Genomic DNA, 16,645 nt, shown 5'->3' with positions numbered 1-16,645 from the left:
CGCACTCCCATTGGTCCGTCGGGACGTCAATCGGCCATCCTCGCTCCCCATTGGTGGCCTCCGCTGGGCCCTCGGGGGAGGGGGCGGGACGTCTCTGAGGCGCCCATCGCGCCCATTGGTCCATCCAGCCGTCAATCGTCCATCCCCGCTCCCCATTGGTTGCCTCCGCAGGGTCCTCCGGGGAGGGGGCGGGGCCGGCTATGAGGCGCCCCGCGCGCCCATTAGTCCGCCTGGCCGTCAATCGGCCATCCCCTCTTCCCATTGGCCGCTCCCGCAGGGGCCCTCGGGGGATGGGGCGGGGCTGTAGCTGGTCAGAGCTCTGAGGAGAAGCCCCGGCGTTCGGAGACCTCCCCGCGCGCCCATTGGTCCGCCCAGCCGTCAATCGGCGATCCCCGCTCCCCATTGGTCGGGCCGCAGATTCGATGAGGGGGCGGGGCTGTTGTCGGTCAGTGCTCAGAGGAGAAGCCCAGTCCCCCGGGAAGCCTCCCCGCGCACCCATTCATCCATTCTCTCGTTCAATCGTATTTATTGAGCGCTTACTAGGTGCCGAGCACTGTACTAAGCGCTTGGAGTGTACAATTCGGCATCAATTCGGGAGGGGGCGGGCCCGTTGCTGGGCAGGATTTGGAGAAGGCTAGTCGACGGGAGGGCCGCCCCGCGCGCTCATTGCTCCGCGCAGCCGTCACTCAGAGACCTTTGCTTCCCATTGGTCGCGCCGCAGGAGTCTTCTGCTGCCATTGGTTAGGCCCCGGATCTCGGCAAGTGGGGGCGGAGCCGTAGCTGGGCAGGACTCCGAGGAGAATCCCTGTCGCCTGGAGGCCCTCGGGCCCTCCCATTGGTCCGCCCAGCTGTCGATCAGCGATGCTCGCTCCCCATTGGCCGCTCAGCAGGGCCTTCGAGGGAGGGGGCGGGGTCGAAGCCGGGCAGGACTCGGGGAAAAGCCCTGTCGCCTGGAGGCCTTTCGGCCCTCCCATTGGTCTATCTAGCCGTCAATCAGCGATACTCGCTCCCCATTGGCCTCTCCGCAGGGCCCCCCGAGAGAGGGGGCGGGGCCGTTGCCGGGCAGGACTCGGGGAGAAGCTACGCCCCCGAGAGCCCGGATTTAAAGGCGCCGCACACTCTTTCCTTCCTCTGGCCACTCGGGGGTCAAACCGTCGCTTCAACCGACATTCATTCATTCAGTCGTATTTACTGAGCGCTTACTGTGTGCAGAGCACTGGGCTATTCATTCAATTCATTCAATAGTATTTATTGAGCGCTTACTATGTGCAGAGCACTGGACTAAGCGCTTGGGAGAGGACAATAGAACAATACTATTGAATGAATGAATGTACTGTACTAAGCACCTAAGAGCTGTGGAGGGCGGGGCTGGGAGGAATAAATATCAATAATAAGAATAATAATGATGGGTGTTTGTGAAGCACCTTCTATGTGTCAGAGTGTGGCCCAGTGGAAAGAGCCCGGCCTTGGGAGTCAGCGGTCATGGGTTCGAATCTCGACTCTGCCACTTGGCCGTGTGACCGTGGGCAAGTGACTTAACTTCTCTGTGCCTCAGTTCCCTCATCTGTAAAATGGGAATGAAGACCGTGAGCCTCACGTGGGACAACCTGATGACCCTGTATCTCCCCCAGCGCTTAGCACAGTGCTCTGCACATAGTAAGCGCTTAACAAATACTAACATTATTATTATTGTTATTATAAGGGTTTGAAGGCGGAGAGAGCGACGGTCCGTGGACCGTGAGGCGGGACGGGGGTCGGGGGCCGGCGGCCACACGGTCCCCATCGAGGCCCAGCCAGAAGGTTGGCGTTAGGGGAGCCGAGCGTGCGGCCTGGACTGTACTAGACGACCGGCCGGGGGAGGTCGAATGGGGCCGGGGATGGACGGCTTCAAAGCCGACGGGGAGGAGTCTCTGTTTGAAGCGGAGGTGGATGGGCGACCGCCGGAGTCTTTTGATACTTTTGAGTATCTACCCCAGCGCTTAGAACAGTGCTCGGCACATAGTAAGCGCTGAACAAATACCAGTATTATTATTATTATTATTATTATTATTATTATTATTCTAAGCGCTGGGGTAGATACAGGGTCATCAGATTGTCCCATGTGAGGCTCACAGTCAATCCCCATTTTACAGATGAGGTAACTGAGGCACAGAGAAGTTAAGTGACTCGCCCACAGTCACACAGCTGACAAGTGGCCGTGGTGGGATTCGAACCCATGACCTCTGACTCCCAAACCCGGGCTCTTTCCACTGAGCCACGCTGATTCTCTTTCTTCCCATAGCCAAGCACGCACGGCTTCGTTCATCCGAGAAGCAGCGGGGCTCAGTGGAAAGAACCCGGGCTTGGGAGTCAGAGGACGTGGGTTCTAATGCCGCCTCTGCCACTTGTCAGCTGTGTGACCTTGGGCAAGTCACTTGGCTTCTCTGGGCCTCAGTTCCCTCATCTGTCAAATGGGGATGAAGACTGGGAGCCCCACGAGGGACAACCTGATGACCTAGCACCTACCCTAGTGCTTAGACTAGTGCTTAGCACATAGTAAGCGCTTAAGAAATGCCATCATTACAATTATTATTTTTATTATTAAGATGGGGATGAAGACCGTGAGCCCCACGTGGGACAACCCGATGACCTCGTATCTCCCCCAGCGCTCAGAACACAGTAAGCGCTTAACAAAATGTCATCATCGTTATGATTACCGATGAGGAAACTGAGGCCCAGAGAAGTGAAGTGACTTGACCAAGGTCACACAGCAGACCCGGCTTGAGAACCCAGGTCCTTCTGACTCCCAGGCTGGAGTTTACCCTCTAGGCCACGCGGCCTCTCTAAGTGGGCATCCAGTAAGTGCCTAACCCGTCCAGGGAGAAGCAGCGGGCTCCAGTGGCAGGAGGCCGGGCTTGGGAATCGGAGGTCATGGGTTTCTAATCCCGGCTCCGCCGCTTGTCAGCTGGGTGACTTTGGGGCGAGTCGTTTCACTTCTCTGGGCCTCAGAACTAAGCGCTTAGTACAGTGCTCTGCACATAGTAAGCGCTCAATGCTATTGAATGAATGGGCCTCAGTTGCCTCACCTGTAAAATGGGGATGAAGACTGTGAGCCCCACGTGGGACCACCTGGTGACCTTGTATCCCCCCCCAGCGCTTAGAACAGTGCTTGGCACATAGTAAGCGCTTCACAAACACCATCATTATTATCATTATTTTGATTACTAGGACGGGGATGAAGCCTGCCAGCCCCACGTGGGACAACCCGCTGACCTCGTATCTCCCCCAACGCTCAGAACATAGTAAGCGCTTAACAAAACACCATCATCCTTATTATCGTTATCATTAGGAGAAGCAGCGTGGCTCAGTGGAAAGAGCCCGGGCTTGGGAGTCTGAGGTCCTGGGTTCTAATGCCGCCTCGGCCACTTGTCCGCTGTGGGACTGTGGGCAAGTCACTTCCCTTCTCTGCAGCGTGGCTCAGTGGAAAGAGCCCGGGCTTGGGAGTCAGAGGTCATGAGTTCGAATCCCGGATCTGCCACTTATCAGCTGTGTGACTGTGGGCGAGTCACTTCACTTCTCTGGGCCTCAGTTACCTCATCTGTAAAATGGGGATTAACTGTGAGCCTCACGTGGGATAACCTGCTTACCCTGTATCTACCCCAGCGCTTAGAACAGTGCTCGGCACAAAGCAAGCGCTTAACAAATACTAACATTATTATTATTATTATTATTATTCTCTGGGCCTCAGTTCCCTCATCTGGAAAATGGGGATGAAGACCGTGAGCCCCACGTGGGTCAACCTGATGACTCCGTATCTCCCCCAGCGCTTAGAACAGTGCTCTGCACGTAGTAAGCGCTTAACGAATACCAACATTATTATTCCCTTCTCTGGGCCTCAGTTCCCTCATCTGGAAAATGGGGATGGGGACTGCGTCCAACCCGATCTGCTTGTATCCACCCCAGCGCTCGGCACATAGTCAGGCTTGGCCACTTGTCAGCTGTGTGACTGTGGGCAAGTCCCTTAACTTCTCTGTGCCTCAGTTCCCTCATCTGTCAAATGGGGATGAAGACTGTGAGCCCCACGGGGGACAACCTGATTCCCCCGTGTCTACCCCAGCGCTTAGAACGGTGCTCTGCACATAGTAAGCGCTTAACAGATACCAACATTCTTATAGTCAGGCGCTTAACCGATCCCATCATTATTTATTATTATTAACAGCTGGCGGAACGAGGAGGAAGGCGGAACACCGGACGCTCGGGCGAGACCGGAAGTCGGGCGCCGGCAGCTTTTTCCCCGAGCACACTTCCGGCGGCCGGGCAGGGTGGCGTCGGACCAACTCGGGCGGGGCACACTTCCGGCCTCGAGGCGCCGGCTGGTTTTCTCCCCAGCGCACTTCCGGTGAGGGGGCGGGGCAAGGGGGGCGCCGGACGGCTTTCCCCCGAGCACACTTCCGGCGCCGCACGGGGGGCGGGCCCGGACGGCTTTTCCCCGCGCACACTTCCGGCCTCCGGTTCGGGCGGACGCGGGAAGAGCGCAGCGCGGCTTGGAGCGGCCGGGGCCCGGGCGGCGGAGGATCCGGCGGCAATCGGGGCCATCCGAGCGGTCACCATGGTGAGGGGCGGCCCGGGCTCCCCCCGGGAGGGCGGCGGGGCGGGCCCCGGGGCGCGGGCGGTGACGGACGCCGCCGTGTGTCTCCCCGCAGACGGTGGGGAAGAGCAGCAAGATGCTGCAGCACATCGACTACCGGATGCGCTGCATCCTGCAGGACGGACGCATCTTCATCGGGACCTTCAAGGCCTTCGACAAGCACATGAACCTCATCCTCTGCGACTGCGATGAGTTCAGGAAGATCAAGTGAGCGGGCGACAAGGACGCGAGCGCGGGGCGGCGCGCGCGGGCGTGTGCGTGCGCGAGCGTGTGAAGGGGGGGTGTGCGTGCGCGGGCGTGTGAGGAGGTGTGCGTGCGCGAGCGTGCGTGCGCGGGAAGGGGGGTGTGCGGGCGTGTGAGGCGGGGTGTGCGTGCGCGGGCGTTGCGAGCGTGCGTGCGCGAGCGTGTGAAGGGGGGTGTGCGTGCGCGGGCGTGTGAGGAGGTGTGCGTGCGCGAGCGTGCGTGCGCGGGAAGGGGGGGTGTGCGTGCGCGGGCGTGTGAGGCGGGGTGTGCGTGCGCGGGCGTTGCGAGCGTGCGTGCGCGAGCGTGTGAAGGGGGGGTGTGCGTGCGCGGGCGTGTGAGGAGGTGTGCGTGCGCGGGCGTTGCGAGCGTGCGTGAGCGGGGGGGGGGGGGGCGTGCGCGCCGTATGAGCGGACGTGCGTGCGTGCGCGCCCCCCCGCCTCTCCTATAGAGAAGGGGCCTGGGGGGGAGGGAGGGGGTCGTGAGGACCCGCTGTTGTGTGTTTGTGTGGAGAAGGGGGCTGTGACCAACGTCTGTTGTGGGTCTCTCTGTGTTTGTGTGTGGAGAGGGGCCTGTGAGGAACGTCGGTTGTGTGTTTGTGTGGAGGGGGTGTGAAGAGGGGCCTGGGTGGACCTGTGTTGTGTGTGTGTGTGTGTGTGGAGGGGGCTGTGTGGACCCTTCTGGTGTGTGTGAGAGTGTGTGTGTGTGTGTGAAGAGGGGCCTGTGTGGACCTGTGTTGTGTGTGTGGGTGTAGGGGGCTGTGTGGACCCTTCCGGTGTGTGTGTGCACGTGTGTGTTTGTGAAGAAGGGGCTGTGTGGACCTGTGTTGTGTGTGTGTGGAGAGGGGTGTATGTGTGTGTGCACATAGGGGCTGTGTGGACCCATCTGGGGTGTGTGTGTGGGTGTGTGAAGAGGGGGCTGTGTGGACCTGTGTTGTGTGTTTGTGGAGTAGGGTGTGTGTGTGTGCACGTAGGGGGCTGTGTGGACCCATCGGGGGGGGGGGGGGTGAAGAGGGGGCTGTGTGCACCTGTGTTGTGTGTTTATGGAGCAGGGTGTGTGTGTGTGTGTAGGGGGGTGTGTGGACCCGTCTGGTGTGTATCTGTGGGTGTGTGTGTATGTGTCGGGGGCTGTGTGGACCCATCTGGGGGAGGTGTGTGTGTGAAGAGGGGGCTGTGTGGACCTGTGTTGTGTGTGTGTGGAGAGGGGTGTGTGTGTAGGGGGCTGTGTGGACCCGTTAGGGGCGGGGATGGGGGGAGAGAGGACTGTGTGAGATCATCTGTTGTGGGTCTGTGTGAGAAGAGGGGGCTGCGTGGACCCGCCTGGGATGTGTGTGTGTGTGTGTGTGTGGGGAGAGGGGTCTGTGCGAGCCCACCCGCTGATGTGTGGAGGGGGGCTGGGGGAGGTCCCATCCTGGTGAGTGTGTGTAAGGGGTTTGTGTGGACCCCCGGGGGGGGAGGGGGGTTGTGTGGCGCCCGCAGGGAGGCCAGACGTCCGGCTCTCCGCATCGCTGGACGGATGGACGGACGGATGGGGGGGCCCCCCGCCGCTCCGTCCGCACCTACCGGGCGCAGAGCACTGCGCCCAACGCTGCTGCATCTCTCCCTGTTAGCGCGGGGAGCCCCTCACCCGGCGGGGGCTCCGAAAACACCCCGACCACCAAGACGGGCAGAGCGGAAGCCCCCTCGGGGACCGGCCCCCTTCTCCGCCTCGCCCCTCTTCCCAGCGCTCAGTACGGCGTCCCGCGTCCGTGTCCCCCCCCCCCGGGGGTGGACTCCTGTCGTAGTAGAAGGAGCGGGCCGGGCCCCCGCCCCACGGGAGCCGGAAAGGAGATGTAGTTGTGGGGGGAGAGGGGGCGCCTCGCGTCACGTCTCGCACTCGCTCCCCGTTGCAGGCCCAAGAACACGAAGCAGGGCGAGCGGGAGGAGAAGCGAGTCCTGGGCCTGGTGCTGCTGCGGGGAGAGAATCTGGTGTCCATGACGGTGGAGGGGCCGCCCCCCAAAGACGTAAGGGATCCGGGAGGCGGGGGGGGACCGGGGCGGGACCTGGTGACTGCGGCGGGGCCGCCCCCCAGGGGTGCGAGGGATGGTGGGGGGGAATCGGGGGACGGTGGGGGGGAATCGGGGGATGGTGGGGGGCCCCCCCCCCCCCCAAAGTTGAAGGGGGAGACGGGAGGGGGCCTGGTGACTGTGGGGGGGCCGCTCCCCCGGAGGTGTAGGGGACCTGGTGACTCTGTGGAGAAGCCGCCCCCCAAAAGTGAAGGAAATTGGGAGGAACTGGGTGACCGTGAAGGGGCCGCGCCCCCCCCCCCCCAAGATATAAGGGATGGGGGGAGACGGGAGGGGGCCTGGTGACTGGGGGAGCTGCCCCCCCAAAGGTGTAGGGGACGGGGGGGACCTGGTGACCCTGGAGAAGCCGCCCCCCCAAAAGTGAAGGGAATTGGGGGGAACCGGGTGACCGTGAAGGGGCCGCGCGCCCCCCCCCCCCCAAGACGTAAGGGGTGGGGGGGGGCCGCCCCCAAAGGTGAAGGGGACGCGGGGGAGGAAGGCGCCCGGCGACCGTCTCTGTCCTTGCGCCCCACAGACGGGCATCGCCCGGGTGCCGCTGGCCGGAGCCGCCGGAGGACCGGGCGTGGGCCGCGCCGCCGGCCGGGGGGTGCCCGCCGGGGTCCCCCTGCCCCAGGCCCCCGCCGGCCTGGCCGGGCCCGTGCGGGGAGTGGGGGGACCCTCCCAGCAGGTGAGAGGGCCGGGGGGCGGGCGGGCGGCGCGGGCGGGGGGCGGCCTCACCCCCGTTTTATTCTCCCTCCATTTCCCACCCTCCTCCCTGAATCTTGCAGGTTCCTTCACCTTTCCTAGTCAGAGACCCCATTCCTTCGTTCGGTCGTATTTGTCGAGCGCTTACCGTGCGCAGAACACTGTACTAAGCGCTCGGGAAAGGACGGTGCGGCAATAGAGACGATCCCCGCCCGCAACGGACTCACAGTCTAGAGACCGAACCCGCCCGCCCCCGGCCCAGTCAGTTTTGGGGGGTCGGGACGTGCGAGTACGTGATGATTGTGGTATCCGTTAAGCGGCCACTACGTGCCACGCGCCGTTCTAAGCGCTGGGGGAGATACAGGTCGGATACGGGGCTCGGTGGAAAGAGCCCGGGCTTGGGAGGCAGAGGTCATGGGTTCGACTCCCGGCTCGGCCGCCTGTCGGCTGTGGGACTGTGGGCGAGTCACTTCACTGGGCCTCAGTTCCCTCATCTGGAAAATGGGGATGAAGACTGGGAGCCTCACGTGGGACGACCCGGTGACCCTGTATCTACCCAGCGCTTAGAACAGTGCTCTGCACGTAGTAAGCGCTTAACAAATACCAACATTATAAGCCCTGGGGCTGCGATTATAGTGACCCCGGGGGCCTACATCCCGCGGGGGAGCGGGGCGACGTCGGACTCCCCCAGCTCCCCCCCCCACCCCCGTTTCACGGAGGAGGAAACCGAGGCCCGGGCTGGGGGTTGGGGCAGACCAGGCGTCCCAACGACTCCACCCTCTCTGTCCGCCGCAGGTGATGACGCCCCAGGGCCGAGGGACGGTGGCCACCGCCGCGGCCGCGGCCACCGCCAGCATCGCGGGGGCGCCCACCCAGTACACCCCCGGCCGCGGGGGGCCGCCCCCGCCCCAGGGCCGGGGCGCCCCCCCCCAGGTGAGACGACCCCCCCCCCCCCCGCCCCCCGCCGGCCGGCCCGCCGCCCCCACGGCGCCCGGCCGGCGCCCTGACCGCCCTCCCCTCCTCTCTCCTCCGGTCGCAGGCATGATGGGCCCCCCTCCCGGCCTGCGGCCCCCCATGGGCCCCCCGATGGGCATGCCCCCCGGCCGAGGGGCTCCCATGGGCATGCCCCCTCCGGGGATGAGACCCCCGCCGCCGGGACTGCGAGGTGAGCCGGGACCCCGCGGGGAGGACGGGCGGGCGGGCGGGAGACAGCCGAGGCCCGGAGAAGCCAAGCGACCGGCGGCGGAGCCGGGGTCGGAACCCGTTCCCTCGCCTCCTCGGCGGCTCCGGAGGAAGCGGCGAGAGAGTCGGAGGGCGTGGGTTCCGATCCCGGCCCCGCTGCCCGGCCTCGGGAGACCGGGAGCCCGCGCGGGGGCGGAGGGCGGCGCTTAGCGGGTCCCGCGGTTGTCAGACGGCGACGAGGGGACGGGAGAACGGTAAACGGACGTGTTCCCGGCCCGCGGCGCTCCGAGGGTCGACGGGGCCGTCGGGGGGATCGGGGCGGGTAGGGGGGTCTCACCCCGTTGCCGTTTCTCCTCGGCAGGACCCCCGCCCCCGGGCATGAGACCGCCCCGGCCGTAGGATCCCCCGGGCCCCGCCGCCAGCCGATGTACATAGACCGCCTCTCCAGCCTGGTTTGTAATAAAAGGCAAAAAGACCCCGGCTCCGACCGTCTCTGAGAGGGGGCGACGCGGAAGGGAGCGGGAGAAGAGGGAAAAGGGGGGGCGCGGGCCGGGAAGGCTTCTCGGAGGAGGAGGAGGCGGCCGCAAGGGCCCCGTCGAGGCCCATCCCGTTGGCTGCTCGGGCCCCGTCGGACACCGGCGCTCCTTCCTCCGTCCGGTCGTATCTGTCGAGCGCTCGGAAAGGACAGTTCAGCGACGCCGGGAGGCGGTCCCCCGCCCGCCGCGGGCTGACTCGGGGGACGTACGTGGTACTCACGGCGCTCGTTAGGCGCTTACCGTGGGCTGGGCACTGTGATGAGCGCTTGGGAAGTCCAAGAAACAGACGCCTCCCCTGCCAACGACAGGTTTACAGCCCGGAGGGGAGTCGGAGATTAATCGGAATAAATTTGGGGCTGACCGTCTCCATCCCTATATTCCAGAGGAGGGAACTGAGGCCCAGAGAAGGGCAGTGACTTGCTCAAGGTCACTCAGCGGACCGACGGTGGAGCTGGGATTAGAACCCAGGACCTTGTGCCTCCCAGGCCCGGACTCTCCTGTTTCTCGGATTTTCTCCTCCTCTCTGCCTCCGTTTGTCTCTCTCGATGGGTTTCTAATGACGACGATGGTATTTGTTAAGCGCTTACGACGTGCCGGGCGCTGTACTGAGCGCTGGGATGGAGGCGAGCCAACCGGGTTGGCCCCGGTCCCCCGTGGGGCTCCCGGTCTTCATCCCCATTTTCCAGACGAGGGAACCGAGGCCCGGAGAAGGGGAGCGACTGGCCCGGGGTCACACGACGGACAGGTGGCGGAGCCGGGATTAGAACCCAGGACCTTCCGACTCCCAGCGTGGCTTAGTGGCAGAAGCCCGGGCTTGGGAGTCAGAGGACGCGGGTTCGAAGCCCAGCTCCGCCGCCGCTGTGTGACTTGGGCAAGTCGTCGCACTTCTCCGGGCCTCAGTTCCCTCGTCTGTAAAACGGGGATGAAGACGGGGAGGACGAACCGATGACCCCGGATCCCCAACAGCGCTCGGCACATAGTGAGCGCTTAACAAATACCTTCATTTATGATTATAATTATTATCTTTCCGTCTGTTTCCCTCTTCCACTGGGATTTCCCCGGTCGCCCTTCGCCTCCCCCACCGGTTGCTTTCTGTCAGACGGCTACGGGGAGGCGCTGCGCCCCCGGCCACCGGGCTGGTGAAGCGGCGGACGCTGTGCCGCACACTGCGCTGAGCGCCGGGGCCCCCGCGGGACCGTCGGATCGGACGCCGCCCCTTCCCGCCGCACCGGCAGGGAAACTGACTCCGGGACGTGGGTCTGTGGCAGGACTCGAGTTTGCTCATCCGCCGTCGTATTCAGCGCTTAGCGTGTGCGGGGCACCGAGTTCCGAACCGCTACTGCGTGCAGGGCGCTCGGTGGGTGACGACAATAACGATCACCGTGGCGTTCGTTAAGCGCTGGCTCCGGGCCAGACGCTGTTCTGAGCGTTGCTGCGGCGCGGGTCCCTGCCCCCACCGTCCTCAGGGGGCCGGGTCCCCGCTCCCGGCGTACCCGGCTCTCCACGTCCCGGCTCCCGGCATCCTCGGGCCGCCCGTGTCCCCGCTCCCGCCTGCCCACCCGCCGTGCGCGCCAGCCTCCCCGAGGCCCCGGAGCTCCGTGTTCAGATCCGCGCGCTCCCGGCCCGGAGCCGAGGGCCTCCGGCCACCGGCCCCGCCGGTGACTCAGGCCCGCGTGGGCCCGCCCGGAGGCGGGGGCGGCGGGCCGGTTCGGCCGGTTCCACTCCCGTCCTGCCCCCGGCCCGGGCACCTTTGCCCCGGCCGCCCCACGCGTCATGCGTGCTAATGGCGCCGGTGTTCGTGAAGCGCTCACCCTGGGCCGGGCGCTGTACTGAGCTGAGCGCTGGGTTGGAGGCAGGCAGAGCGGGGTCGTTCCCGGCCCCCGTGGGGCTCACCCCGTTTTCCGGACGAGGGGGAACCGAGGCCCGGAGAAGCGGAGCGACCGGCCGAGGTCACCCGGCCGACGAGCGGCGGGGCGGGGATTCGAACCCACGACCTCCGACTGGGGCCCGCTACGCCAGGCCGTTCGTTCATTCAGACGTCTTTATTGCGGGCAGAGCGCTGTACGGAGCGCCTGGGCCAGTCCAATACAAAGATAAACAGCCACGTTCTGACTCCGTCGTCCCTATCGGTGTCCGCACGGCCGCACGGGTTTATCGAGCGCTTCGGGGCGCCCAACACCGTACTGAGCGCTTGGGAGAGGACCAGAGGACGCCAAAACGGACACATTCACTGCCCACGGCGAGCTTACCCCTAATACCCGTGTCGGGGAAGCCCTGGCTACGCGCTAAGCGCCGGGGTAGATACGAGATGATCGGGCGATACCCAGGCCCCGCCCACCCCCCCTCCCCCCCAGGAACCTCGCAGTCTAAGGGGGAGGGAAAACACGTCGCGGAGGAGGAAACCGAGGCCCGGAGAGGTGAGGTCGCCCGGCGGGCGAGGGGTGGGGCCGGGATCGGAACCCGGGTCTCCCGCACCCGGCCGCGGTCAGAGCGGCCGAGGGCGGGCCGGCGGGCCCGGGGACGAGGCGCGGCGGCGGGCGGGTCCACGTGGACGGTCAGGAAGCCCTTGATGTCCGGGAAGCGGGCGCTGACCAGGTCGGCCTGCAGCTGCCTCGACCCGCTCTTGTACGGGGTGACGTCGAACCGGACGGTGGCCTTCTCCTCGGCCTCCAGGGGCGGCACCCTGGCGGGGAAGGGCGCCGGGGGGGTGAGCCTGGCCCGGCGAGCTCCTCCGGGCGCCGTCCGCTACGCCGCCCGGCCCTCTTTGGCCGTCGATTCTGACCTCGGTTTCCCTCCCCCCCCCCCCAGCACTCGGGAAAGCGGGAAGACGCCGAGGAAAAGACGCGACTGAGAAAGGTGGAGAGCCACGCGGCGGGGAATGCTGAGAAACGCTCCGAGGGAAATTCTGCAAGGAACGGAGACGGGGAGGAAGACGCCCAGGGGAACGCCGCAGGGACGGGGGGGAGAGATGCTGAGGAGAAGGGTTCGGGAGAGAGATGCCGAGGGGAGAGATGCCGAGAGACATGCTGCGAAGAGAGAGACTGGAGGGAGATGCTGTGGAGAAGGGCTGAGGGGCGAGATGCTGCAGGGAGGTACTGAGGAGAGAGACACGGAGGGGAGGGGGGGTTCAGGAGAGAGATGCCCGAGGGGAGACGTGGAGGAGAAAGGGATGAAGGGAGAAAGGCTGAGGAGAGATGGGGTTCAGGAGAGAGATGCCGAGGGGAGAGATGTGGAGAAAGGGATGAAGAGAGAAAGGCTGAGGAGAGATGGGTTCGAGAGAGATACCGGAGGGAGAGATGTGGAGGAGAAAGGCTGAGGAGAGAGATGCTGAGGGAGATGGGTTTCGGGAGAGAGATACCGAGGGGGAGAGGTGTGGAGAAGAAAGGGATGAAGAGAGATGGGTTTCGGGAGAGAGATGTTAGAGGAGAAAGGATGAAGAGAGAGAGGCTGAGGAGAGAGACGTTAAGGAGAGAGAGGTGGAGGAGAAAGGGATGAAGAGAGAGGCTGAGGAGAGAGACACCGAGGGGAGGGATGGGTTCGGGAGAGAGATGCTGAGGAGAGATTCCCGAGGGGAGACGTGGGGGAGAAAGGGATGAAGGGAGAAAGGCTGAGGAGAGATGGGTTCAGGAGAGAGATGCGGAGGAGAAAGGGATGAAGAGAGAGGTTGAGGAGAGAGACGCGGGGAGAGACTCTTAGGGGAGAGACACTGAGAAGAGAGGGAGATGACGGGAGGGAAAGGCTGAGGAGAGACACTCCGAGGAGGGGAGAGATGCTGAGGAGAGAGGGTTCAGGAGAGAGGTGCTGGGAGAGACCCTGGACACAGAGACTCTGAGGAGAGAGATGCTGCGGGAGACACGGGAGACAGAGACTCTGAGGAGAGAGATGATGAGAGGCGCCGCAGAGAGAGCGACGTGGAGGAGAGAGGAGGTGGAAGGGAAAGCCATCGGGGAGGGAGATGCTGCAGGGAGATAGAGATGTTGAGGAGAGATACTGGAGAGAGATATTGAGAGAGATGCTGCAGAGAGATATTAAGGAGAGACATGCTGAGGAGAAAAGGGTCCGGGAGAGATGCTGAGGAGAGAGATGTGGAGAGATGCTGCGGAGAGATATTGAGGGGAGAGATGCTGAGGAGAGAGACTCGGGAGAGAGATGCTGCAGAGAGACGCCGGAGACAGAGACTCTTAGGAGAGAGGGGATGACGGCAGAATGGTGAGGAGAGAGATGCCGAAGAGACAAAGGCTGAGGAGAGCGATGTGAGCGCTTAGTACAGTGCTTGGCACCTAGTCAGCGCTCAATATAATACCATTATTATGTGAGGGGACACTGAGGGGAGAGACGGACGACGGGAGAGATGCCAGGGAGAGAGAGGCTGAGGAGAGAAGGGATGACGGGAGAGATGTCGAGGAGAGGAGGGCTGACGAGAGACACTCTGGGGGACAAGAGATGTTGGGGAGAGATACGCTGAGGACAGAGATGCCGGAGACAGAGACTCCGCTGAGGAGAGAAGCTGCGGAGAGAGGGATTCAGGAGAGAGATGCCGAGGAGAGACACACTGAGCGGAGACGTGCTGAGGACAGAGATGCTGGAGACAGAGACTCTGCTGAAGAGAGAGATGCAGGGGACAGAGACTGCCGAAGAGAGATGCAGAAGCTAGAGATGCTTAGTACAGTGCTCTGCACACAGTAAGCGCTCAATAAATACGATTGAATGAATCAATGAGGGGTTCAGCAGAGAGATGCTGGAGACAGAGTCTCTGTCGAAGAGAGAGAGGCAGAGGAGAGAGGGGTTCAGGAGAGAGACGCCGAGACGAGGAGAGGGGCCGAGAGGGAGACGCTCACTCGATGCTGAGGGGCTCGGCGAGCAGGCCGCTGCCCTCCACCACCAGCACGCAGTCGTCCACGGCCTCGGGAAGCGGGTTCGAGAACGGTCACGGCCACGGTGCAGGGTTCGTCCACCACGGCAGGGCCCAGCACCTGGGGGCCCAGAGGGCACCGAGGCCGGAGCAAAATGGTTCCCTCCGGCTCCGGGCCCAGCCCGCGCACCCCCGCTCCTCCATCTCGCCCACGGCCTCCCCCTCCGTATCGCCTAGAAATCCCTCCTTAAAAAAAAAAAACCCCACCCCCCCAGGAAGCCTTCCCTGATTAAGCCCTCTTCCTCCTCCTCTGCCTTCCCACTTGCCTGTCTACTTGTTTTGCGTCCGTCTCCCCGATTCTAGGCCGTGAGCCCGCTGATGGGCTGGGATGGTCTCTCTCTATTGCCGAATTATACTTTCCAAGCGCTTAGTACAGTAAGCGCTCAATAAATGCGGCCGATTGAATGAATACGACCCCACCCCACCCCTCTGTCCTCCCCGAGCTCCAACAGCGTTTACGTTCGTGTCCTCGTACTCTGTCTCCTCCCCCCGCACCCCCCTCCCGACCGTCACCCCCGTCTACCCCGTCGGCTCCCTCGGCCGACGGGGAGAGAAGCGTTGGGCGCAGTGCTCCGCACCCAGTAAGCACTCAATAAATAGCGGTGATTGAGTGAATGAGTACCACCGATCGACCCCGCGGGCGCCACTAGTGACGGTGATGATTCACGAGGCGCTTATTATGGGCCAAGCTCCGTTCTAAGCCGGGATTAGAACCCACGACTTCCGACCCCCCCCCCCCAGCCCGAGCGACGCTGCCTCTACCTTGATGAGGATGAAATCCCCCAGGGTCACGTCTTTCTCCAGGAGCGTCTTCTCGCCCTTGAAGACCAGGACCATGGCCGACACCAGGATCTTCTTATCGCTCGTCAGATCCTTCATGTAATCCGAATACGGGATGCTGAGGGGATTTGCTTCTCTGCGGGGAAATAGCCCCGGGCGGTTGTCGTTCATTCAGCCAATCGTATCGATTATCATTAGTAGGAGTAATAGTAATGACGTCGATGCCATCTGTTAAGCGCTTACTATGTGCCGAGCACCGTTCTAAGCGCTGGGGGAGATCCGAGGTCATCGGGTTGTCCCCCCGTGGGCTCCGGTCTTCATCCCCATTTTCCAGATGAGGGAACTGAGGCCCAGAGAAGTGAGTTGACTGGCCCAAAGTCACCCAGCTGACGAGCGGCGGAGTCGGCATTTGAACCCGCGACAGCTGGCTCCCAAGCCCGGCCTCTTGCCGCTGAGCCGCGCTGCTTCGCCTTACTGAGCACTTACAGCGTGCGGGGGCCTGGGCTAAGCTCCCAGACTGAGAAAGAGAAGTGGAGATGGAGGAGAGGAGAAGAGGAGAACGGGAGAGGAGGAGAAGAGGGGAAGAGGAAAAGGAGAAGAGGAAGAGAAGAGGAGGAGAAGAGGAGGAGGAGAGCAGGAGAAGAGGAAGAGGAGGAGAGGAGAAGAAGAGAACAAGAGGAGAAGAGGAGGAAGAGAAGAGGAGGAGGAAAGAAGAGGAAGAGGAGAAGAACAGGAGAGGAGAAGAAGAGGAAGCAGAGATGGAGAGGAGAAGAGGAAGAGGAGGAGGAGATGAGAAGAGGAGGAAGAGGAGAGGAGTAGAAGAGAAGAAGAGGAAGAGGAGGAGAAGAGGAAGAGAAGGAGGAGAGGAGAAGAGGAAGAGAGGAGGAGAGGAGGAGAAGAACAAGGAGAGGAGGAGAGGAGGAAGAGGAGGAGAGGAGGAAGAAGAGAAGAGGGAGAGGAGGAGAAGACCAGGAGGAGGAGAGGAAGAGGAGGAGAACAGGAGGAGGAGAAAGAGCCCCTCTGGATCGTAAACTCATTACCGGCAGAGAACGCGTCTGCTAATTCTGTTGTATCGTACTCTCCCGAGCACTTAGCGGAGTGGTCCGCATAGAGTCGGCGCTCACTAAATAGCAGCGATCGATGGATTGATCGATCGAGGAGGAGAAAGGTGCGAGGTCTATCGCTTCTAGAGAAGCGGCGCGGCTCAGCGGCAAGAGGCCGGGCCCGGCGTCAGAAGTCGTGGTCTCTAATCCCGCCTCCGCCGCCCGTCTGCCGTGTGACCTCGGGCCGGCCGCTTCGCTCCTCTGGGCCTCGGATCCCTCATCTGGAAAAATTGGGGATGGAGCCCGGGAGCCCCACGGGGGACGGGGACCGGGTCCAAACCCGATGGACCCGTACCACCCCGGCGCTTAGAACGGCGGCCGGCACAGAGTGAGCGCCTGACGGGCGCCTTCCTCATCCCCCTCAATTTCCAGACAGTTTCCTCGACGGCCGGATGGATGAGAGAAGCCACCGACCCGAGGTCACCCGGCGGGCCGCCTACCTTCCTGGGGCCCAGCTTGACCGCCCTGCTCTCGTGCAGGACCTCGGCCACCGGCCGGCGGGTGTAGAGGATGGT

General features: G+C 63.3%; 2 protein-coding genes across 2 annotated transcripts in view; one reads left to right on the top strand and one right to left on the bottom strand.

Annotated features, from left to right (window-relative positions):
- The first annotated feature begins 4,460 nt into the window (after positions 1 to 4,460).
- LOC114806186 (small nuclear ribonucleoprotein-associated protein B'-like) lies at positions 4,461 to 9,279 on the top strand. The gene is made up of 7 exons (XM_039910051.1): positions 4,461 to 4,591; positions 4,683 to 4,834; positions 6,759 to 6,870; positions 7,448 to 7,600; positions 8,413 to 8,548; positions 8,654 to 8,782; positions 9,161 to 9,279. Exons 1-7 carry the CDS (start codon positions 4,589 to 4,591, stop codon positions 9,196 to 9,198), a joined length of 723 nt encoding a protein of 240 aa, XP_039765985.1. The 5' UTR covers positions 4,461 to 4,588; the 3' UTR covers positions 9,199 to 9,279.
- A 4,983-nt stretch (positions 9,280 to 14,262) lies between these two features.
- The window catches only part of SLC35C2 (solute carrier family 35 member C2), a 25,413-nt gene continuing 23,030 nt past the window's right edge, over positions 14,263 to 16,645 (bottom strand). Inside the window, 2 exon segments of the mRNA XM_039910068.1 lie at positions 14,263 to 14,433; positions 15,010 to 15,163. Coding sequence (XP_039766002.1) covers positions 14,263 to 14,433; positions 15,010 to 15,163 — 325 coding nt within the window.

Source organism: Ornithorhynchus anatinus, chromosome 21 (assembly GCF_004115215.2).
Source record: "Ornithorhynchus anatinus isolate Pmale09 chromosome 21, mOrnAna1.pri.v4, whole genome shotgun sequence".
NCBI lineage: Eukaryota > Metazoa > Chordata > Mammalia > Monotremata > Ornithorhynchidae > Ornithorhynchus > Ornithorhynchus anatinus.
Note: the sequence above shows the minus strand (reverse complement) of the source record. Positions and strands in the feature narration are given on the sequence as shown.